A 25,842-nucleotide genomic window follows, 5' to 3' on the forward strand; every position below is an offset into this window, starting at 1 on the left:
AAATACCAAAGAAAATAAGAAATTATTCATTTAACTGAATAGAGTTTTGTAGTTTATTTATAGTTTTTATAGTTTATGTAGAATAAGTATAATAATATTTTTTTTGTTATAGATTGCTGCAGACTATTTTACAGAACAAAAAAATGAAAACCATGACGGGGGTTTCCATTTTTTGTTTGCCTTTTCGAGGGCTTACATAGCAAATGGTACCGTTTTTATTAATATAACGTGAGTTCTTCTTTGAACACCAGCTTATTTCCGAGGTGCCAATTCTGGATCACTCGCAAGGGCCCATTCGCCGTCCAACACATTGTTGGAGGGCTCCGCTCTCTCTGTCCGGGGCCCCCCACCCCACATGCCCCACGACCCCCACTGTATATTCACGCCATTGGTAGGATGCCAGAGGTGAACGATGCATTGGTGGTCTGCAAAAAAGAAAAGCCATAAAACCAGCGGCAAAACACCTCGTAATGTAAGCATGAAACCCGAGGCCATGCCATAAATGTAAACTCAAAAATAGCCATGCAAAAAAACAATTACTTTGCTATCTTAATTGCTTTCCAAAGAAAATACTTGCTGCCACCTACCTAATTAAAACATAACCGCCAGCTACATTAGATGTATTTATAAATTGTGCCTGCAGCATGTCTTGTTGTCTAATATATTGGATTCCTCATCAAAATTCTAATGACCAGCTTTATTTCTAGATGCAGAAGAATCAACATGGCTCAGAGGGGCTGGAGTGTTAAGTAATGGTTTTCCAGCTAGCCAGCTACAAAAGTCTAATGATTTATGCTTTGTCATTCTGAAATGTCTCCTATTGCACTGCTGCACTCAAAATGTGCGCTACTTTTTTCTTTTCTTTTTTTATGAGGTTAACCAATACAGAAAATCCCCTTTATATGTCTCTCCTCTGTTGTTTCTTAACCCCTCTGACATGCTCTCGGTGAAGTGTGAACAATTCCACAAATTAGGGTTATTCTGGACGAGTCACGTCTCCACTCTCTGCAACACCCGAGAGAGAGAGAGAGAGAGAGAGAGAGAGAGAGAGAGAGAGAGAGAGAGAGAGAGAGAGAGAGAGAGAGAGAGAGAGAGAGAGAGAGAGAGAGAGAGAGAGAGAGAGAGAGAGAGAGAGAGAGAGAGAGAGAGAGAGAGAGAGAGAGAGAGAGAGCGAGAGAGAGCTGTAAAAGCTGTTGTCCTCTGGTTATCAGGGAACATGAGGAGGAGCCACGAGAGAAGAGGGGAGGAAAAAAAACCCTCTTCAAATGAAGCCCTCCCTCTCTACTGCTTTTCTCAAATTCAAATTCAAAGGGGCTTTATTGGCACATTGCCGAAGCAAGCGTGAAATAAAACAAAAGAAAATGTACTTACAGTAAGTAGAGATCTGCTAGAATAAAGAAGTGTGCAAACAGAATGTGTCACACTGCAACATTATAGTCAAATAGGTCAATTTAACTTGAAAATACAGAAAGAAGAATTAGGATTTTGCTATTATATGTATGTATAGTATGTCTATGTGCAGAGAGTGGTACAGTGCAAATGGTCAGCGCAGGAATACACCAATGGCTGACACATGATTGACAGTCTTCACGGTCGTTGTATCGCACTGACCACCGTTTTCTGGTCACAACAGCTCATGGATCTGGCTGCCGTATTTGCACATTGCTGTATTTAACCCAGCAGATATGGAAGTTTTTTCCATTCGTCACGTTTTCAAAATCTTTTTGGGTGTTTGTAATGTGTGGGTAGTATATGTCTCTGATGTCTTGGTAAAGTTGGCAGGTGGTTGAGAAGTGCAGCTCGGTTTCCACCTCCTGCTGTGTGCAGTGGGTGCACAGTCTGTCTTCTCTGGGGAGGCCAGGTCTGCCTGTGGCGGCCTCTCTCCAGGGCGACGCTGTGGTCACTGAGTCTGTGCATGGTCAACGATTTCCGTCGTTTTGGATCCGTCAGAGTCCTCAGGTATTCTGCCACTTTGTATTCTCTGTTTGGAGCCAAACAGCATCCCAATTTGCTCTGGTTTTTGGTTGATTCTTTCCAATGTGCCAAATAGTTTTATTTTCTTATACTTTGGTTTAGTCTAATGGGATCTCTGTCTGTGTGAGCAGAGTGCAGAACCTGTTGGCTGAGGGGGTCCTCTCTCTCTTTTTATTAACCTTTATTTACCCAGGGTACTATGCGGTGAGAGTAGTGAGACCAGCTATGTTGCATGTTTTGGAGACAGTGGAACTAACAAAAAGACAGGAGGTGGAGCTGGAGGTGGCAGAGTTGAAGATGCTAAGATTTTCGTTGGAGTGACGAAAATGGACTGGATTAGGAACGAGTATATTAGAAGGCCAGCTCAGGTAGGGCAGTTTGGAGACAAAGCAAGAGAGGCAAGATTGAGATGGTTTGGACATGTGCGGAGGAGAGATGCTGGGTATATTGGGAGAAGGATGCTGAATATGGAGCTGCCAGGGAAGAGGAAAATTGGCGGTATGGTGGTGCAGTGGTTAGTGCTGTCGCCTCACAGCAAGAAGATCCTGGGTTCGAACCCCGGGGTTGTCCATCCTTGAGGGTCATCCCAGGTCGTCCTCTGCGTGGAGTTTGCATGTTCTCCCCATATCTGCGGTGGGTTTTCTGCAGGTGCTCTGATTTCCCCCACCATCAAAAAAGACATGCATGTTACGGTTAGTACTCCTGTCTGTGCCCCTGACCAAGGCATGGCAAGACGAACTGGAGTTGGTCCCCGGGTGCTGCACAGCGGCTGCCCACTGCTCCTCGCTACACAGCTAGGATGGGTTAAATGCAGAGCATAATTTCCCTACAGGGATCAATAAAGTATCTCTAAATACTAAATTTTATCTTAATAGATAAAATCAAAAGAAAAAAATCAAAAGAGGAAGGCCAAAGAGGAGCTTTATGGATGTGGCGAGGGAGGACATGGAGGTGGCTGGCGTGACAGAGGACGATGCAGAAGAAAGAAAAAGATGGAAATGGATGATCCACTGTGGCGACCCCTAACGGGAGCAGCCAAAAGTAGCAGTAATAGTAGTAGTAGTAGTACTAGTAGTAGTAGTAGTAGTAGTACTAGTAGTAGTAGGCTGAGCATGTGTGCTGTTTTTCAGCAACGCCCTGCTACACATTCACACAGCTCCTGGGAGCTGCCCAGTACAACCACAGTCTTCACTGGTGGAACAGTTGGTTGGAGCATTAAGTGCCTTACTCAAGGGCACATCAGCCATGGGTTTTGAGGGGAGAGCGCCATTCATTGGTCTTAAAATGAGGTGTGGTCAGGCGCATTGTTGGTGCACTGCTGTCTGGAGGCAGCAGAAAGCGATTGCACGACTGACCAACAAAAACCTAGTTTTAAGTCAACGAGTCAGTTTGTTTACTGTTATTTTAAGGGTGCATTATTATAGATGTTAGCAATATGTACCATATGTATCTACATAGGCAGGTGCACAACTTTCCTACTACTTGGCAAATCCACCATTATAATAGCAATCCACCAAGGTGTGCAAGCACATCTGGCTTTTAAAGGGAAATGGAGATGACACTCTGATTGGTTTATTTAATGTTACGCCCAAAACACACCTATGATTAATTAAGAGACTAAGCACAACCCCTCTGAACCATGTGCCTTACTTTGCACTCAGATTATCCACCTTCAAACTAGCAAAAGTAGATTTGGATACCCCCTAATGTGCTCGCACCATGCTATTTAGATCATGCGCTTACATCATTAAAATATAGCCCTTGTGTGTGTTTTCTGCCTATTTTGACAACACATTTGTTTTTTGTGTACATTGAGTTTATGATGTCATATTTCCCCCAACACCACTTTCCAGCAGTTTGTACAGCAGACCCTCGTTCCACATTGAATCGAAGGTTTTTTTTTTTAATTAACAAATCAGGAGAAAATTTTGCGTTATTTGTTGTTTATTTGGTTGTCAATTAGGGTGCTGAGGGTGAAGATATGGTCTGTTGTATGATAATTTGGTGGAAAACCAATTTAGGATTTGTTCAGGACATTATTTTCAGTAGGGAAATGTAGAACTCTGTGGTTGATGATCATACAGAGGGTTTTCCCGAGGTTGCTGTTGACACAGATCCCATAGTAGTTATTGAGGTCAAATGTATCCCCACTTTTGTGAAGCGGCATTATCAGTCCTTGGTTCCAAATATTGGGGGAGATCCCGGAGCCAAGGATGATGTTAAAAGTTGTAGTATAGCCAACTGGAATTTGGGGTATGTGAATATTATCTTTTCATTTAATATGCCGTCAACACCAGACCTTCTTAGTTTTGAGTGATTATATTTTGTTTTGTTTTGGGGGTTTTTTTTGGATTTTTTTTCTCCCCAATTGTATCCGTCCAATTACTCCATCCTTCTGAGCCATCCTGGTCGCTAGTCCACCCCCTCTGCCGATCCGGGGAGGGCTGCAGACTACCACATGCCTCCTCAAATACTTGTGGAGTCGCCAACCGCTTCTTTTCACCTGACAGTGAGGAGTTTCACCAGGAGGACGTAGCGTGTGGGAGAATCATGCTGCCCCCCCCCAGTTCCCCCTCCCCCCGTACAGGCACCCCGAAAGAGACGCTAGTGCAGCGACCAGGACACATACCCACATCCGGCTTCCCACCCGCAGACACGACCAATTGTGTCTGTAGGAACGCCCGACCAAGCCGGAGGTAACACGGGGATTTGAACCAGCAATCCCCGTGCTGGTAGGCAATGGAATAGATTGCCACACTACTTGGACGCCTGGTTTCGAGTGATTTTATTTTGTCCTGTGGCTCGTTTAATGTAACTGGGGAGTCTAATGGGTTCTGATAGTCTTTTATGGTTGACTAAACTATGTAGTTTATCTCGTTTGTGTTTTTACTGTTTATTCTTCTCTATTGGACCAAAGCGATTGGAAACATGATTTACCCACGCATCTCCATTTTAGATGGGTAGATCCTCGTGTTGTTGTTTGTTTAGAGTTCTCCAGATTTCCCAGAAGTGAATCAAAGAAAGAAGGTTGAATCAGTTCATTTGGACACAACAGTTATTGAGGGAGAAATTTTTCATCACTCATCTAAGTGACCTCCTTCAGTCTCAACTGGCTGCAGGTATCCCCACCCTTATAAACAACACAGTGGCATAACGACCGAGACCAATGATCGGTTTCATATGCAAATTATTGTGAGTTCCCAAAAGTGGTTTGTTTTTATGGATTCCTCAACAGCATGTTGCTGATTTCTAACATGTTGGTCCCTTTATCTTTTTTCCTCCTCAGTATTTTTATACTGTTTTAATGTTTTACCATAGTGAAGATGTAAGTTCAGGTTCTCTGGGTCTCTATGCTCTTGGTTTGATAGGTTCCTGAGGTTTTTACATTCATTGTCAAATTATAAGAGTTTTTTTGGCATTTCTATTTGAGGTCTTTAGGCTTGATAAAGAGGCTGAAAGGTCAAATATATTATTAAGGCTTTCTACGACCCTGTTTATGCCTTCACTATTGCATTGAAAAGTTTTTTTTTTCCAGAAACTGCTTTAAAAGTGATTGTACTTGTTGTTGCCTAATGGCGTTTTGGTAGGTTTCTGCATTACTTTCCTTCCATTTGTAGCCTTTTTTTTTTTAATAGCATGTTGTTTGGCTCTATGCATGCTCAATAATCCCGGTAAGAAAATCAAAGAAAGTTGAATCAGTTCATCTGGACACAATGTTTATTGACAGAAATCTTTCATCGCTCATTTAAGTGACCTCTTCAGTCTAGATACCTGGAGTCAGTTTAGACTGATGAAGTCATGTAGACGAGTGATGAAAGGTATCTGTCAGTAAACGTTGTGTCCAGATGAACTGACTCAACTTTCTCTGAGCATTTGTTTGGTTGGCTTTGATACTTTATGATTGGATGTTGATGTGTTCCGGTAGACTGTGGTATTGCTGTGGTCTGACAGGGGTTTTAGTGGGCTGACTGAATGCTCTGAGACACACCGGGCTGAGGTCGGTGATGAAGTAATCTACTCTTACTCATAGATGAGCTGTAGGTGCACCTATGGAAGGAGCCTCCTCGAAGCCTGCCATTGACTATGTACAGGCCCAGTGAACGATAAGAGTTGTAAGAGTTGTGACCCGTGTTTGTTGCTTTGTCGTAGCTGTGTCGGGGGGGGGGTATATTTGGGAGGGGATGTTTCCACCTCCTGGTAGGTGTTTGTCACCCTGTGTGCTGAGAGAGTCAGGTTCTCTTCCTATCCTGACAATGAGGTCCCCACAGACTACTACAATGTGGCCATGGGACTAGAAATGGTTAATCTCCTCCTCTAGGATGGAGGGACATATTGCCCTTAAAATATGGAGATTCCATTGGGAGGATGTAGGTAGCACACAGGAGGATGTTCTTCTCGGTGGAGATAAAGTCCTTATTAATGTCTAGCCAGATGTAAAAATCTCCTGTTTTGATTAGTTTAATGGAGGGGGTTAATTCTGATTTGCATCATATTAACTTACCTCCTAAGTCTCTTCCCTGTTTGATCCCTGTTATCTTAGTGGATGGTACTACCACTTCTCTGTAGTTTACAGGGCAGTAAGTGGGACCACCACCTCTGTACCTCGTCTCCTGTAGGACAATAATATCTGTGTTTACAATTTCTTTGGTGAAGTCCGGGTCTCTGCTCTACCAAAGGCAGTCGACCTCAGGCCTCGTTTATTCCAGGATGAAATAGTGAAAGATTTGTATTCCACGGCTTATGGTATTGTTATTCCAGTGGTTTTATGCCTCAACCATCATTGCGTAGAGATTGCTGAGCATCTGGTACATGCTCAGGTCACAGGGTGGGGCTCTGCCAAGAGTAGGGTTGGGGCTTGCTCTGCTCACAGCCTGTGCATATGTGTTGTATGGGGCTGGCAAGAGGGGGGTGGGCCTGGACTGGGGACTTTCTCTCGCTCTCTCTCTGCATGAGCCCTGCTGCTCTGTCATCCTCAGGGATGCATCTGAAGGAGGCCATCTGTTGATTCATTTGTCTCCTGCTTTGCTTCCTGTGCCACTGCCTCTCCCCCTATCGAGGATCTGGCCTGGCCTTTCCCCTGCCCACCCTCTGTGTGGCTGCCAACAGGGAGTCAGGGGAAGGCGGGTGCTGCATGTCAGGGGTGTGCAGAAGGCTACGGCCTCTGTACTCTGTGGCTCACACATACAGTGCGCTAACAAACAAACACAGATCCACAGACATGTGTGCACTGTTTGCCAACATTATTCTATATGAGCAGCAAGCAAGCCCGGGAGCATCTACTTTCTAATCAAGGTTTATCTAAGCTGAGAATCACCATGGTGACCTTAATCAAAAAGCACACTGAATAAAGCATGTTTCTGGCTTGCATTGCAGTTATGAAAACAATCCTGCACTCCCTCTCCCAGGAGTTAAAAACAGTGTTCATCATTATATGGAGGCATAGACCATGAAATAGATGTGGGAAACAATGCTAAGACGTTGAGGGACCATTTCGCTTCTAAGCAGACTGCCAGCGGTGGCCAGCAGCATGCACCTCTAACAAAATTTAGCACTTCTGAAATGGTTGTTGATGTCCTTACTAAAGAAATAGGGTCTTGAATTCCACATGCCTTCTAGCTGTCACATTGTGTCCACGTTGAGGAGTTTGATGGATACTGAGTCCACCGTGGGGACTTTCTGGGGATTGCTTGACTTTGATCTTCTTCTGCAACTCGTGATTACCCATCATTCAGCATGGCCTGGGCCTTAGAGAGCAGTCAGGAGGGGCTGGTGTATTAACATGAGCTCTGATGTCCCCAAGAGAGGCCTCACTGTCCAACTCTGACATCATGTACCACATTACACAGACAAATGGAAATGGATAGTACCTGGCACAAACATTTTGAGCTTGAGACAATATAGAGTATGTGAGAGATAGAAGAATAGCATTGAGCAGTATCATGCTAGAATATCAACATTCATAGAATAAAGGTGTATTTTACAATTCACAAGGATTTTTTTTTTTACCCTAACCTTAAAATGTTTCTGTGTTTCTTATTATTGCTGCACTCTGTTTCCATCTATGGGGTTTTCAGAGATACACATGATTGTCATCAGAGCGGTTCAATATACCTGATGATGGGTGATCACCTAGGGAGACTTGTCACTGATTTCCAATAAGGTGCAGATGACATGTGGTCACATGCACACTCTATTTTACCAATAGCCATGTCCTCCAATAAGTCAGGATTTCCCTGCTTCTGTCCCATGGCTTGATGACTCGGCAGTTGGAAATGGGGTTGGGCTAGTCACCACAGGTAACATTTTGTGTTACATATGGAAAAACTAAAGGATTGTCACAGCTTGCATTTTAGCTCCCTCCTGTACTCGAAACATGTAGATTAGCGGGAGCATTTGTTTTTGCATTTGATCAAGCACACAGTATCTTACACATCAACATAGTACCGTTTTTGTAAACTTGTACATCATAATAACATTTGATTGACACTCTAGAAGCCTTTTTGCTAATCTCTGTGTGTATGTGTGTCTATATGTCTGTGTGCATGTACTATAGGCTTCCTGAGTACCGGAGACCAGGCTGCTAAAGGTAACTATGGGCTGCTGGACCAAATCCAGGCTTTAAGGTGGATCAGTGAAAACATTGGCTTCTTCGGTGGCGATTCCAACCGCATCACTGTGTTTGGTTCTGGCATCGGGGCTTCCTGCGTCAGCCTGCTTACCCTCTCCCATCACTCTGAAGGTAAGGGGATGATACAATCCCGAGACTGATACCTACTGCTGTGTGGGATACTTGGTATGAGCAATGCATGATGCAGAGAGTAAATTATTAAATTAGTTATTCTAGAGTATAGTATGAGGTGATTTTATGAAACAGATGTTTGTGTTTCATTGATTTAGATGTTTGTTCACACACACACACACACACACACACACAAAAAATCATTTAAATTCAGTGGCAGCTCTAAAACTTCATGCGGTTTATTGCAACATGGTCTGCATGTATTCACTACACATCAAGTTTTCCAAGGCTACATGTAGGTGTGTATTAGTTGTAAGAAAGATAAAGGGGACATGGTGTACCAGGGGAGTATTTTAGTGGCCGCTACTGTCATGCTTAATGGAACATCTCCTGTCATGAGGAACGTTGTTTATCTGCCAGCGACCGTACTGTTACTCCATGATAATTTACTGCTCATGATACCTGTGTCCTTAATACTAAATACGCCATGTGTGCTTAACCTGGACATGCAATGTACATCCCTCATGGCCATGATCCTCTAATGCATCGTCGTATTAAGATGGAGCCCTGCTCTTCCTGGGTAGCCCTAGGAAGCTGTTCTTCTACCCAATTGGGTGAGCCTGTCATGGTGGGTTTTCATCTTGCAATTCACAGAGCGGAATGGACACCGTATCATAATATATCTACATTTTTTTGTTAGTCATCTACTCATCCATCTTTTAAAATGTGGGTTGGTTGTTTGCACATCTGCCTATCTGATAGCGATGTTGTCCACATGACAGGATATCAGGTATCAGCATATGGAGGCCCTGCTGGTGTTTGCACATTGTTTCCCCCGGTGTTTATGTTGCAGTAATGTTCCAAATGAGAGCTTGCACTTCTCTGCGAGTGATTCTTCTGATCATGTTAACAAGCCACAAACATGTTGTCTCGGACACACATCAGGTGGCAGGGCTGGAATTGCATTAAGGAAACCATTCTTGCATTAGATAGAGGCTTGGTTTTAGGTAATACTGTAGTCAGTAAACTATTAACTAGCATAATTGCCCCCACCCACCTTTCTATTTCTTTGCTTGTCTCTAGGCGGAGTAGGATCCTTGTTCTTGGGTTTTTGATAAGGAGACCACCATGCATTTGAAACAGGTCATTTGCGCTCCCTCTGCCTTGATTCCCATTACAGTGCCAGGGATTTTCAATGTGTTTTGCATTCTCCAATTTGCATTAAAGTGTTACTAATTGCTTTGATTTCCTCAGATGAATGATGACTGCTTTTGGATTAAATTTTTACCATAAATGCCTTTTTTATTCATACTCCATAATGCTACGCTTCATGTAGCATGTTATTATACTGCCAGTGAAACCATCTCTTCTGCCTTCCAGTAAATTGGATATTACCGGGGCTGTTTTTTCCCTGAATGGAAATGTATGCCCCACTGATGGGACAGAAAAAAAGGCAGTAAAACTCGTGGTGTCCTAGGAAATTGAAACAGGAGATCTTCCATCTTGCTAGGACTCTTGCCGCCAATGTTACCACTGTCAGTCAAATTTCATAGTCTCTCTTAAGAGCACAGATTTTTTGCAATGAGATGAACTTAAAGAGTAAAGTGGGCTGCAGGATGTGACAGGAAAAGCAAGTGATAGAATATCACCTGCCTTTGCATCCTCCTCTGTAGATGAAGATATTGTTCATAAAAACTACTCCAACTTTATAAGGTGGCACGGTGGCCCAGTGGTTAGCACTGTCACCTCACAGCAAGAAGATCCTGGGTTTGAACCCCAGGGTTGTCCAACCTTGGGGCATCATCCCAGTTTGCATGTTCTCCCCGTGTCTACGGTGGGTTTTCTCTGGGTGCTCCGGTTTCCCCCACCATAAAAAGAAACATGCATGTTAGGGTTTATACTCCTGTCTGTGCCCCTGACCAAGGCTATGGGAAAAGAACTGGAGTTGGTCCCCGGGTGCAGCATGAAGGCAGCAGCCCACTGCTCCTAGCTACACAGATTACAGCTAGGATGGGTTAATTTGCAGTAACTGAATTTTCCCAAGGGGATTAATAAAGGAAACTTAATTAGGGGTATTGATGAAAAGGAAATAATTGATGTTGTCAAAAAAAATCAAGAATAAAATGTCCACTGATTGGACTGAAATTGATATGCCATTAGTAAAAAATATTATAGAATGGATAGTGAAACCATTGACACATACGTATCTGCAATCGAGCCTTCCAAAAAGGTATATTTCCAAACATAATGTTAAATGCACAGCATAATTTCCCCATGGGGATTAATAAAGTATATCAAATTAAAAAAAATAATGAAAAAAAGTCATTCTTATTTATAAAAGTGGAGACAGACATCTATTCTCCAGTTATAGACCAATTTCTCTGCTTTCGAAGTTCTCAAAAATTTTAGACAAACTATTTGTGCAACGGTTCAATAATTTCATAGAAAAGCACAATTTACCGAGTGACCATCAGTATGGCTTTAGAGCAAATAGGTCCAGTGATGGAACTGGTAGAAGCGATATCTACTGCAGTGGACAACAAGGAATATACTGTGGGGGTGTTTGTAGACTTAAAAAAAAAAGAAGAAAAGAACATTCGATTCTATTGATCACGGTTTATTAATAAAAAAACTGGAGAGATATGGTATTAGAGGGATAGCATACAAATGGCTAAGAAGTTACCTTGATAACAGATTTCAATATGTACAAATAAATAATGTCGAATCTGATTATTGAAGGTTACTTGTGGGGTTCCACAAGATTCCGTGCTAGGCCCTAAACTAAATTTATATTGCTCCGGGAAAAGGTTGGAATGGCTTCCGAACACAGTGGAAAGGGAATGGAAAGTCTTAAAGAAATGGTTTGATCGTTGAATTTAAGCAAAACAAAGTTTACATTTTTTGGTATTTGGCAAATCAATAATCAAGTAAAAATTATGATCAATGATGTTGAAATAAAGAGAGTGTAAGAAAATACATTTCAGGGCATGATAATTGATCATAAATTTTGTTGGAAACAACACACAAATAATGTTAAGACAAAAATGCCTAAAACCATTGCAATGTTATATAAAACTAAAGATATCTTGAATCAGAATTCACTACTTATATTGTATTGTTCTCTCATAGTTCCATACATTACCTGCTGTGTGGAGGTATGGGGAAACATACAAAAACCAAAACTAATCTGTCGGTTGTTTGTTGTGTTTTTGATAGCCTAAACCTAGCAGTGATAGGTAGGTATAATAAACTAAAACTTCAGCATACACCTTTTCGGGTAATATTTTTTGTTTTCCTTATTGTTAATTATTTCTATTTGCATTAATTTTGGAAAATTGCTAAAATTTTTGTTATTAATGAGGAGCGAAATAAATTACTACTGCTCGATCCTTCCCACTCCTCTTCTCCTAGTCTTTATCAAGGAAATAAAAGCTGGTGTTGTGTTCCTGGTGCCCAGACAATGCAATAAACAAGACAGAAATCAAAATGTCTGAGCCCAAAGAGAGGTAGTTCTGAACTAAATATCTATAATCAAGTGAATCATAGACTGCGGCATGATCACACCTGGTTTCAGGCTGTGTGTAATAATAGATTTGAGTAGTGATTTTCCTATCCATGTAAGCAACTGTTGCACCCAGGGAAAGGCCCTTTATTGAGTTTTATTCTTTGCACTCTGAATGGAAATGAAGTCAGGAAACAAGATTGCAAACAATCTAGCATTGTTCCTCCCTCACCTCAAAGTTGGACTTTCTTTCCAAAATGCCTGAGAATAAAAATGCAAATCTGTTACTCGTATGCAGTCCCCCGAAGTAGAGATAATGGTGTCACATTGAGTGAGGGGCTTTCGATTGTGTTGAGCGGAATCAGATATGATACATGTGCACAAACACACACATGCATACAAACAGCAAACACACACACACACACACACACACACACACACACACACACACACACACACACACACACACGCGCACGTTTCCTTTCACCTGCTACTCAGATGCGGGCTAACGAGGCTCAGGTAAAGAAAGGGAAATCAGCATTGACATTCTGGTGTAGTGCTCCCTGGTGTGCCTGTGTATTTAATGACAGTATTCCCACTCACACTGTACACTGTCATCATTGCTTGCAGTGAGACTTTCCATCTTATGGAAGCTCCTCTTATGCCTGTTTGGTGGTGGTGTGACAACTTACTTCAGATGCTCTGTGCTCCTCCTGAAGCCTATTTAATAAGCAGGATCCTCCTATAGCATCACAGCCCTCCGGCCTTTCTCTCTGATTACCTGCTCCTCTGGCCTGGCCTTGGTGGCATCTCCATGTGGGTATGCCGAAGGCCCCAGTCACACAGTACATCCATCAGCAACCCTCCCCCTTCAGGCCACCAAGGCTGGCCTGGAGGTCCTCTTGTGAGGGGTGGATTTCACACCCTTTTCCCTGCCATGTCCTCCATCTTACCCTCACTGCACCCTTGTGCATCCCTGCCTTCACAGACAGGGTAAAAGCATACAAGGGACTCTCTCTCTCTCTCCCTGAGTATCCATCCTAAAGTAGCAGCATGTGTGATGTAGTGCTATTAAGATGGCTGCTTTGTGTGCTTGGTGGCAAGTAATCTAGAAGCACATCTGAGACTTCAGAAGCAGAATGGTCATTAAAAGCATGGTCTCTCTCGGCAGGAGAGTGTTTTTGACCAGCCTATTAAATGGAACTCAACAGAGGGAGATCTCTTTCCCCATCTACGCTTTCTTTGGCTTCAAACGGGAAAATGGATAAAGAAGTTCGGAATCAAGGACATTAGCCAATCTCACGCATTACTATCTCTCTGGCATCACCCAGGCGCTAATTGAACATGCAGATCTGGCTTTTTTTCTCCCCCCCTCTCCTAATAATGATTATGATGTAAAATGAGAGACGGTCCCTGCACTTTGACAGAATACAAAGTAACAGGCGACTTAGACTCGTGCGTGGTCTGTATATTGTGTTCATGTTTACATCATATCAGATTGAGGATATATCTGTGTGGCTCGGGAGTGTGCAGTTAACATTTTTTGTGTCTAAAGATGCACCTAGATTCATATGTGTATCCCAGCTGTCTGTGTATGTGCATGCGTGGCATGTCTGCATGAGTGCACACGTGGGGGAAGGGCTAGTGGTAGAGCCGGTGAAGGTCGTTTGGTTTCTTTTTTCTTTTTTTTTTCCTCTTCCTGTAAGTAATCAGGCTAAAAGCTCAGCTTCTGAGGAAGTGCTCCCCTTTTAATGGAACGTCTTGGACATTAAAGACAGCCAGTGTGGAGAATCCCTCATGCCCATGTCAGCTTTCATTTTTATTAAGACTTCTGGGTTATTGAGGGCCATAAATGTGCATGCTAAATGCTTGGGTTATATTACAGAGAGGCAATGAGCACCACAACTTTGCAATGCAGGGCAACGGAGCAAAAACACTGGCATCCCTTCTACCATGGATAGATAACAGCAATGTTGAAGGAACTATGTTTTGGACAGCAAAGAAAGTTTTTGGAAAAATGTCGTGAGGTTGATACTCCAGTGTATTGAATAACGGATAAGATGATAAGAAAGACTGGAAGATTGAAAGGTCTGGCAAGACATCTATGGTCCAGTCAAAGAGTGATCTAACTGACAGCTTTTTTTAAAGGCTAGCATTCGATAGTCCCCTACCAGCGACAAATTTTTCTGTTCTCAAGCCTTACTGCACAGGTTTCTGAGAAACTCGGGCATCTGTGTGAGGGATGAGACCATGCTGTCCTGCTTCACCAAGTGCTCCCAGCCAGGTCGCAATTTGTTGTTTGTGATTTAAAAGTTTGGTCAAATATGCACAATCGGTAGCTTTATCCGACTGTAGGTAATTTATAATGCATAGGATTTTTCGGCTGAAGTTAACCAATGCTAGGCAATAATTCAGCAAGAAGTTGATAGAGTTAGAGGGTGCATATGTCCTGCAGGTGCAGCACGTAAAAACAACTTAAAATATAACAGAAAGTATTCTCCACAAACACTGTGCATGGTATTGGGTTATACAAATTGACTTGACTCCCAAAAGAATGTTTAATAGTGCAACGTTTCAGGGCGTCTGGGTAGCGTGGCGGTCTATTTCATTCCCTACCAACACGGGGATCGCCGGCTCGACTCCCTGCATTACCTCCAGCTTGGTCAGGCGTCCCTACAGACACAATTGGCCGTGTCTGCGGGTGGGAAGACAGATATGGGTATGTGTCTTTGTCGCTGCACTAGTGCCTCCTCTGGTTCGTTGGGGCACCTGTTCGGGGGGGGGGGAACTGGGGGGAATAGCGGGATGCACTACATCCCCCTGGCGAAACTCCTCACTGCCAGGTGAAAAGAAGCGGCTGGCAACTCCACATGTATCGGAGGAGGCATGTGGTAGTCTGCAGCCCTCCCCGGATCAGCAGAAGAGGTGGCACAGCAACAGGGACGGCCCGGGAGAGTGGGGTAATTGGCCGCATACAATTGGAGAGAAAAAAGGGAGAAAAAAATAGTGCAACGCTTCAATTGACTAGTCTGTTTTTTGTTTTTTTTGCTTGACAACCTGTTGATTGAAACATCGCTCTATTAAACATTATTTTGGGAGCTTTACACAGTGTGCAGACAACCCCTTGTCATACAATAATTCAATATTATCGTTTATCGTCTTTCATGGTATCGCATCAGGATAAAATTCATATATAGTCACATTGTGATGTTACCTTTTGGCCAATTGTCGTGTGCGTAGCAAAACTTTGGCCTTAATGTACAGAAGGGAGTGGCTCATCTCTCAAGGGCAGAGTGAACTTGTGAGCAGGGCTGCAACATTCATGATGTGGCTCTCTCTCTCCCTCTCTCTCTCTCTCTCTCTCTCTCTCTCTCTGTCTCTCTCTGGGTGCACATTTATTAGTAAAATCCAACCAATCAGACCAAGTCTTCAGTTTGTTGCATTCCCCATTTTATTTCAGATCCAAAACATGGTTAATCAAGGATAAGCTTTTAATACCCTACTCTAAGACCACTTCACACCCCGCACTGGAGAATTTGGCAATGTTAATGTACAGCAATAATCCACATTCTTCACTGGCGATGCCGATTCACGTGTAGTTTGAAAAAAGACACAACAGACACGAGATCCATTCTTTTTATCACTCGTGTACAGCTAGTATCAATAATGCTCATTTTAGCATGAGTGCATGGTGTTTTTTGTTTTGTTTTTTGCTTTTGTCAATTCTGACTTTTCACAATTTTTTTTAAGACTTTCAATATAAAAGGTACCCCGCTTGGAACAATGAATAATTCCGCTAATCCTATTTATAGTGTGTGACATTTTGCTGCGATTCAAAGCCTACCATCCCCTTTCTCTTTCGTCGGCATAGCTTTATGTACAGCAGGGAAAGGATTACGGGACAGACTTCCATGACAATACTCTCCCTGAACCTCCGATGATTTTGATGCACAAGTCACTGACACCATGTAAAAAGCTGCTGCTCAGTTACGGGCATATATTTAACTCCTTGACACGAAGAGAGGGTAAAATAAGACTGACAGCAATGTTTACTGGGTCGCGAATCAATCTGCCTCCGTCAATCACACTGATAGCATCGCTATGTAATTCAAAGCTAGAGATGCCACGAGTATCTCACCTCTGCTCTGTCAATCACTTATCATACGCGGGTATGTAGTTGTCCATTTAGGCCGAGGTGCATGCACGAATATTGTTGCCGCTGATATCTGCAAGGATTCTTTAGCCTTGAGAGTGTGTGTCCTCCTCATGCATCACCCTTTCTTCAGATATTGACATATCAGCTAACCCTAATAAAAATGCCTCTTAAAATTACCCCGTCCTGCAGCGTGGAGAAGGCTGGCCGGCCATATAGATGAAGGCTGTTTGGGAGTGCACTACATCACTGCCTTAACTGTAATGTTACATCTGGCTTTGACCTTTGAAAATGACATGTGTGGGTTCCCTCTCTGCAACGAGGCCCAGGGGAGGTTCTCCTTATGGAATGGCCCTCGGGTCTCCATACGCCTCCTCTATAATATAACTGCACTGAGCTTTCACTGATCCCGTGGTATGTATCTATCTGCATTCACTGTTAACTTCATTCCTATGAGTTCAGGCGTCTGGCCCAGGTATCAACCATCCATCGCCTGTGGAGTAGAGGCATCAAATAAAGGCTCTCGATAGAGCTGGGATGTGCTTTAAGAGTCGCAGGGAAAGATAGCGGCGTAACTGCAGCCTCCGGTTGTTATTCATACAAGGCGCATCTGCCATTGTTGTGCAAATGGCGAGTGCTTGAGAAAAAACCCGGGACAATTCTGAGCTGAATAGAACCTATTTCTGAGGTGTCAAAAGCATTCACAAACTCGACACTGTAAAGTTGCCTTGGTGTTTGGGCCAACAGAATGCCTCCATTTCAAGGTTTGATTTGGCTGTTTGCTGAAGGGTGTCTTAGTATCTCAGGGTGTGAAAGCGACCTATGAGAAATGAGAGAATGGGGACGCGCCTTGTCAGGTGCCGTATTCTTCCACCCCGATTGACAGGAGCGATAATTAAACCAGGGGGATGCAATCCCTGCAACGTGAGAATGCTTGTATTTATTTGCGCCGACTACTCTGCTTTGTACTTTTTTCTTTTTACGGTGACAATAAGTGGCCTTTTTATATCACTTTTCAGCCAGTCCTCGAATGGCATTGCCTTTGACTTTGGAGAGAACACAGAATTGTTTTGTTTCTACAAGACAAAGGGGCTTGCTCGCCAACTAAAAAGGTAGTTATTTCTTTTGAACTTGAAAGACATAGAAAATGCTTTAATTCAGGCAGCATTCGTTTTTGTTTTTTTGGGGGGGGGGTTTTTTGCGCGGTGTTGCATTGAGCATAAAGGAAGTGGAGAGGAGGACTCGGATGGAGCGAGAGAACAGCCTGCAGGGCGAGAGAGAGAGGGAGGGAGGGGGACATGGAGAATGGATAGACAGTTGGAGGTAACATTTTAGAAAATAATGACCAGCCGGGGTGCCTGTCAGAGGTAGCTAGCTCCGCCTTTCCCAGGGTAGAAGAGAGCGGAGGGATGAAGAATTGACAAATGGCTCAACGACAGTGAAGGCAGTTCATTCAGAGAGTTCAGCCATCAGTCTGTCTGTGCTTGCAGCAGCCAGTTGAGCCCATAAAGCATGGAGCACCAGGTTTAAAAGAACAGAGCAACAGATCAGAGAGAGAGAGAGAGAGAGAGAGAGAGAGAGAGAGAGAGAGAGAGAGAGAGAGAGAGAAAGAGAGAGAAAGAGAGAGAGAGGGGGGCAGGGAATATTGAGTACTGGTGAAAACTACGCTTTCATCATCCACGGTAACAGACCAGAGTGCTGAATATACTACCTTCATCTCCGAATGCACAAAAAAACATATGAATGAGATGTGTCATCTCGACTGACATGGTTGCACACGAGCTGTCTCAGCAGTATTTTCAGCGACAATACAACGAGACACACACCCGGTGACGAATCGCCGAGATTACCTTCGAAATCTCATCGAGCCTGATAAACGATTGAACGACAGTATATGTCATCTGTTGATGACCTGCAGTCCCGAGTGAAAAGGCTGGCGAGTCATTAGTTCAGGTAGATGCTATCTTTGAATTATTCTTGATGAATCAGTGTCAAGGACACATTCATACATATCCTAATAGACAGCATCAGTAGCGGATGGGGGATACGATGACTGCAGCTCTTGAGCACAAACTGCTCTGCCCCTGAGTGCAGTAAATGCTATTAGGCTTCAGATTAAGCCAATGGCAGCGTCATATTGCTCCCAGACTGTCTTGTCTGTTTCCTCCCTTGATTGGTCTGTTTTTGCAGCGATCTCTGTCTCTGTCTGTTTGCCCACGACCCTTGTCATGATTTCAGTCCCTTAAACTCTGAATCACTTTCTGCATTTCCTCTCCCTCAGAAGTTTCTTTCTTCTTAAAAACCATGCTCTCTCTCTAACGTTCTCTCTCCATCCTCTATCTTTTCTCCGTGGCAGCAGTGAAAAGCATCCATTATAGAGGGATGCATGGATGTCTGTGTGAGCAGGAGAGAGGGACTTGGCTCTCTTCCTGCCCCACCTGCAGAGGAAGCACTGACAGCTGAGCACTGGGGCTCATCTCGCTCCTCTCTTCCTCCTCTCTTCTGCCCTCCACGTCTCTACTGACCTCCCTCCTCCTCCGCCTCTAACACCTCTCTCTCTCTCTCTCTCTCTCTCTCTCTCTCTCTCTCTCTCTGCCTCCCTTTATTCCCTGTTGTTCCACAAAGATTGGCCCAATTTCTGCCACCTCTCCTGCTTTACCCTTTTTTTATATCCTCCTCCCGATACACCCATCTTTACCTCATCTCTATTATCTGTCTGCTATCTCAACCCATCTCTGCATATTTTTTTTCATGCTGTCTATTCCCTCTTAATGCATTCTCCACAGTGCATTTTCATTTTCAATGTTTTTTTTTCATCTTCCTCCGTCCATGGTTGTATAACCTGTTCATTAAGCATGCCGTGCTGAACAAGGGGCTAGTAGGCTCGGCTTGATGCTGAATGCTGCTGCATTAAATGGAGTGTTGCTTACAGACGAACAACTCTGATGTCGTTGACTGACCTTTGACCTTAGGAGATGACCGCCTCGTCGAACACTGCGTTTACTTGCTGCTGTCGACAACTCAACTCCAGTTAGGTCACTCCTTTAGTGTGCCTACATCTGTTTAACAGCACTTGGAAAGTAGCACTCACTGCCGCTCTGCAAATAACACATGATGGATCCTCTGGAGATCCTCTTTGGTCGAGAGTCTAGCTTTATTCCTCTGCAATTTCACTTGCTTTGAATCCCATATAATTTACATGTATACTCTCCTCCAAGGGAAAGGGACAAAATATTGTGTTTGCAGCTGTTTTTGGGTGCTGTATCAGAAATTTAAGTACCATTGTGGCAGAGAAAATGGGATGACTACGTTTTGCATTAATTGTGATATACATGCATCAGAGAGGAACATTATGTGTTGTTTGCTGTTTGATGTCTGTCTTGCTACTTGATTATAGGCGTCCAGGATTACATATTTCCGTGCATCGACTCTGCTTGTGACACTCTGTGCAAACAATAGATGAATGAAGTTATTCGGGAGGAAGCGGAGACACAACAATCTTTTTTTCCCTTTTTTTATCACTGTAATAAGTTGCAAGGCACAGGAAACAAATCAGTACAATTACTTAGCTGCAAGAGTGACCTGGGGCTGTTTGGTGGTTGGATTTGTGAGAGCCTGTAACTATGTGATAGATAGAAATGACTGCATCCATCTGGATCAAAGTCACTGACTTAATTAAAGGAAAATTTCCTATTCCGTTGCCTACCGGATCGCCGGTTCGAATGTCCGTGTTATCTCCAGCTTGGTCGGGCGTCCCTACAGACACAATTGGCCGTGTCTGCGTGTAGGAAGCCTGATGTGCGCATGTGTCCTGGTCACTGCACTAGCGCCTCCTCTGGTCAGTCGGGGCACCTGTTCGGGTTGAGGGGGGTAGTGTGATCCTCCCATGCTCTACATCCCCCTGGCAAATCCACAAAAAGGGGGGGGATTTCGCCAGATTTTATGTGGATGTCCAATCAGTAGTGAGCGCAAATAAAGTCAATTAAAGCAATTAATTCCTCAGCTCGTGCTATATTGACCAAGAAATCGGACTTCTCCTGGTCGCGGAGCCATGCCGGCAGTGCCTACACGTACCAGGATGCATTGCGTGCAAACTTCTGACACCCAAACTGCAAATCCTTCCAAAGTCCGATCAGAAAACAACAAAACGACGTAAATTGAATTGGATTCATTTTATTGTCAACAAACATGCTTATTGTATCGTGCCTGGAAGGGACATCTACAGAAAGAGGAGAGAGGAGGGAGTAAGCGTAAACTACCACCGATTACCAACAGACGATGAACAGTGCAAAGAATGGCGCTAAGCGATAAAAAACCACATGGGTTTCAGTCATGTGGTTTTTGTTGCTTTGACCGCCATCTTGAGGACCGCGGTCCCCGGGAAGTTTGAAAGACTGTCCAGAATCGCTCACTTAACCACGGAGAAGCAGCGTTATCTGCAAAAAAAATCGAGTTTTTAGAATTGGATCCTTATCTTCTATCCAAAGCCCAATTAACACCGCTTCAGTCTGCTATAGATCTTCCTAATTTTACGTTTCACGACGTTTACGTGTACCTCGTCCACAATCCCTCGCCATACGCAGGTGAAGCCCTGAAAGCCTTCAAAAGCACTGAAGCCCACCGCTACTTCACCGCAGGATGGGTAAAGGACGTCAAAATGAATCATGTAAAAACGAAAAGACTGTTCGTCTTTACAGGAAGGGTAAGTGACAGTCTGTTGATAAATGTCATATTAGCATCAGTGCACAGGACACATCTATGAAGCTAGCTAGCCGTGCAACAAGACTGTCTTGTTACAAGGCTATGAAGCTAACGCGGTAGCCAGCTAGCTAACATCAGCTACTTACCTGAAACAAAGTGCTCACTGCATAGCCTGGAGTGTTCTGTGGGAATCCAGTGGTCCCTTTTGATCGCTGCGATCCATTTATTTCGACGATCATGGTTTTTAGGGATTCTGTAAAATTGTAATCCATTTGTTTGTGACTTTTTGTGGTCACAACACAACAGATCGAAGACATCTTGGCATCCGTTGATCCTCAAGATGGCGGTGTGACGCACCACTCAAATGACGTGAAACCCATGAATAGACAAGTTTACGCGGCACTTTCGGTCCATTTCCGCATTCGGGCCACCCTATGCTTTTCTTTTCCGGTGTAACGAGTAGCTACCCAGTTACCACAGTTCTTCTTTGGTTGGCTTTTTGGCAATGAAGTGATGGGAACAAACAAAGACGTTTTTCGGTGGTTTCTTCAAATTCAAAGCCTTCAGCCACATCCGTGATTCGAAATCTGCTGTTGGTTTTCTGTGGAAGGAAAACGATGGAATGCAGGGACATTGCCGTTTTGTGGCAGGTCGATGGGCAACACACTCTCTATCCAACCACTCATTCAGGCGTTTCCGTGTATTAGTACAACCACGCACCGCACAATGTGTCCCTGAATGATTTTTTGATTTTCTAATGTCCATTTTTAATGTTTAATGTTGTTGAAGATATCGCAGATCTAAGCTTGCATGTTTACATCCGGCTACGGATGTTTAGACCGGAAGAACAATGCACCCACCCCGGCGCCCTGGGTAAGGGTGGGAAAACTCATCTATAATGAGAACGCAACAACATCAGTACTGGGAAGTCTTCGGGTATGCTCTTTGCATTTTGCAGCAGATAACTACAGCAGGGGCATATATTTCAACAGTGCAATACTCTGGTGTATATTTATACCGCATTAATACTGGATTCATATTCTGCACGCACGCACACACACACACACACACACACACACACACACACATATATATATATATATATATATATATATATATAGTTGTTATATATATATTGTAGTATAATGTACATGTTTTTACATATTTCTTATTTTTCTATCTTTCTTATAATTTCCCTTATGCGTATATATAGTTTCTCTTCTAGAATGTGAGCAACTGTAACTTGACCCAATTTCCCCTCGGGGATCAATAAAGTATTTCTCATTCTGATTATGTTGGTAGTTTTTCTTAGGCATGCAAAAGCAGGAATAGTCACTGAGTTTGAAATGGATGTTCTTCAAAGTGTCTTTTCAGGCAGTCATGCCAGGCCGCAGATAGATCTAGTTACCTGTGAAATAACATATCTCGGCCATGGAGAGAACACTGGCATTTACTGAAACTTTGTCTTTCAAAAATATAATAAACTTGTTGTATTATGCCTTGATAGTTCATCCTTTTTTGGTCTTAATACATTTTTTACTATAGGCCTAGATTTAAAAAAAAGTGCATAACAGATTCGGTTCGATTGTCATGTTTACATAACAGGGTGAAATAGGTTTTTAAAGCACTTATTCCTTCTCACATAGAAACCCCACCCAAAGGCAACAGCTTTCTCATTCTGCCAAAAATGATTTATTTTTAACCATATATCACCCTCTCCCAAAAAAAAAAAACATACTTTGCCCTGTTTTGGAGGAAAATGCAATGCATCTCGCCTCTGAAATGAATGATCTCTGCATAACCCAGCAGGTATGATTTTGCATGCATCTGACATTAAGTGTACCTGCAGCCAACTTTGATAGTCTTTAGTGTGAAAATAAACAATAATAAAGAAATAAAGATTCAAGTTTGTGTGTGTGTGTATATAGTATATATATATATATATACACACACACACACACACACACACACACACACACATACATACATACACACACACACACCAACACGTTTTTATTCAGTTTTCAAATAAATATTTAGCATATCGCACATCATACTTTGACAAGACAGAGTCCAGATCAGTCCCAACAAGCTTCAAGGTGAAAGTGTTCATTGTTATCTGCGTTGAAGTTTAGCAGCATTATTACACTGAGGCTTGCATATCCCATGGTCAAAGCTCGTCCATTGCTTTGTCCACTCCAGCATGCCCTCTGTACTGACCATTGGGGGAGGTATGTTTGGCTCTGATGCGATGTACGACACAGGCAGGCAAGACAATAGGGTTCCCTTTACCAAGTTTCACCCCTTGTAGCACCCACTCAAAAAAACAAAAAACAAAAACTAAACAATAAGCAACCAGGCGATATCAGGAAGCTACAAGTGCTGATCATATACCGTAAAGTGGTTAGCAGCCATTCCCAGACAGCTGACTCAATTCATCTAGACAGTTTACTGGGAAAAACGTTTCATCACTCATCTAAGTGACTTCATCAGTCTCACTGCGGATAGCCTCAACCTTATAAGCAGCACCGTTGCATAACGACCGAAACACAGGTTTCATGTGCAAATTGCCACGCACATTAAACCGATCACCAGTTTTGGTTTTTATGCAACTGTGCCGGTTCCAGTCGTCAACACAATGGTCATTGTAATTACAAGTTACCCAAATGAAGACAACAAATTACATAGATACACTGGGAAACTTTTTCGCCAATACGATAGGGCAATGTGCTTGCAACAGGAAATTTAGTGAGACGTGGGAAAATATACTATAAAATTTGCCTGGCCATGCAGTACAAATGTGTTGAGAAAACCACATGTCCATCATTGCTATGTATCACAATACTACCCTATAGCTATTACTCTGTTGGCCAAAACATAGCGTACTCACTCAATGGTCATTTGCTGGCCCTGCCGGTCTTTGGTTGTCTTTTCCCATTTATTTTAAGAATCCTGAAGAAGGTATCCAGCACACCGCTGTCCATGTGAGGGATAAAACTTTCATGCATAGTAACGCTCACATGGGCAGTCTCTCGGGGTTGGCATCGGTGACAGCATCCAACAAAAACTGTCCACGCTGAAATCCGTTGCAGCAGAATGATTTGGTTTCTGTTGGCATTGGAGGGCAATTTGAGCAATGGCACCACCAGTCGCTGTTTGCTCTTGGCAGCTGAGGTTCTAGATGGTTGCCGCCGGCCGTATCCTCTTGCTCGGCTAATGCAGCAGCAGCCTCGGCCTCTCTCTGCAGCATTTCTTTGGTCGTATACTCTGGCTCGAATAAATACGGTTGAATATCCGAGGCAACCAAAACACTGTAAAATGCATCCTCATCCATGAGATCCTCTGCACTCGTATTCTGGGATGCCATTTTTGCTGTTGGAAACGTAGCGCATTTGCAGTGCAAGTGAAGACAACAAGGAAGTTTTGTTTTTGAGTGGCACCTAGAGCACGCCCCCTAGAGACTAGAAAGCCAAACTGAACTTGTCTGTAGTTCTTCCTTGTCACCAACTACATCACTGACGCATCAAATGACGACACCGATGCCAGTAGAAGAACAGATTTTGCAACTACATCCCAGAGACACAGAGAACATTGGCAACAACTGCACGTTTTTCACACTATACCCCAAATTCGGATAGATATACATAAGGTTGAAAATCGGCGAAGTGGTCCTTTAATGTAACTTTAAATGCACTTTTGAACAGTCAACAGTTGAACTGATTGTGCATCGTTATCTGTGTGTGTGTGTGTGTGTGTGTGTGTGTGTGTGTGTGTGTGTGTGTGTGTGTGTGTGTGAGTGAGGTGTAACTAAAAAGCTGTACAGTTGCCTTGCTATAAGAGACTTAATTCTGGGCAGTCTGAATGCATTAGCCTTAGCTGTGAAATTTGCATAGTCTGAGTACAATAAAATCCCCAATGAGAGGAACTTCAGCAAACATGCTGACAAGCAGAAACCTCCACTATAAAGGGCCAACAATGTGCAGCCTGACAAAAAGTCTAAATCTTCAGGGGTTGAACCCGCAAGGCTGCAATAGATTTTTAGCTAAGAGAGGTAACATAAGCTATAGATCTCTTTCAATGATAGCAGAGAGTGACTCACCAAATCGAATGCCAGTGTTGGAGAACAGCACTGCCAATGTGTTGTTTTACTACTTAAAGACCATTTCTCTCTCATGGATAGAAACTTCTCTTAGGAGCTCTACTAATAAACAACTGCACCCATATTTTTTTTTGCAATGAACAATTTTATTAACGTTTTTCAAAGAGAAAGACAGGACTGAAAAAGAAATAACAATGATAATAATGACGATAATAATAATAATAATAATAATAATGATGATAATAATAAAAAATAGCGGCCCAGTTGTGCAGCGGTTAGTGTGGCCACCTCACAGCAAGAAAGTCCTGGGTTCGAACCCCAGTTTAGTCCAACCTTGGCGGTCAGTCTCGGGTCATCCTCTGTGTGGAGTTTGCATGTTCTCCCCGTGTCTGTGTGGGTTTCCTCCAGGTGCTCCGGCTTCCTCCCACAGTCCAAAGACACGTAGGTCAGGTGAATCAGCCGTACTAAATTGTCCCTAGGTGTGAATGTGTCGGCCCTGTGATGGACTGGCGGCCTGTCCAGGGTGTCTCCCCGCCTGCTGCCCAATGACTGCTGGGATAGGCTCCAGCATCCCGTGACCCTAGTCAAGTCAAGTCAATTTTATTTGTATAGCCCAATATCACCCTACTTTGGATAAGCGGCTTGGATAATGGATGGACGGATAAAAGCTTAAC

The 25,842-nt window shown here is 43.3% G+C and overlaps 1 protein-coding gene across 5 annotated transcripts in view; it reads left to right on the forward strand.

Moving 5' to 3' along the window:
- Positions 1–25,842, forward strand: part of nlgn3a (neuroligin 3a) — a 159,440-nt gene that overhangs the window by 79,008 nt on the left and 54,590 nt on the right. For all 5 annotated transcript variants that reach the window (XM_056273203.1, XM_056273211.1, XM_056273178.1 and 2 more), the window contains one exon: positions 8,528–8,713. In XM_056273203.1, the coding sequence (XP_056129178.1) occupies positions 8,528–8,713 (186 nt within the window). The remainder of the gene's footprint in view (positions 1–8,527; positions 8,714–25,842) is intronic.

This window comes from Lampris incognitus, chromosome 1, assembly GCF_029633865.1.
Source record: "Lampris incognitus isolate fLamInc1 chromosome 1, fLamInc1.hap2, whole genome shotgun sequence".
Taxonomy (NCBI): domain Eukaryota; kingdom Metazoa; phylum Chordata; class Actinopteri; order Lampriformes; family Lampridae; genus Lampris; species Lampris incognitus.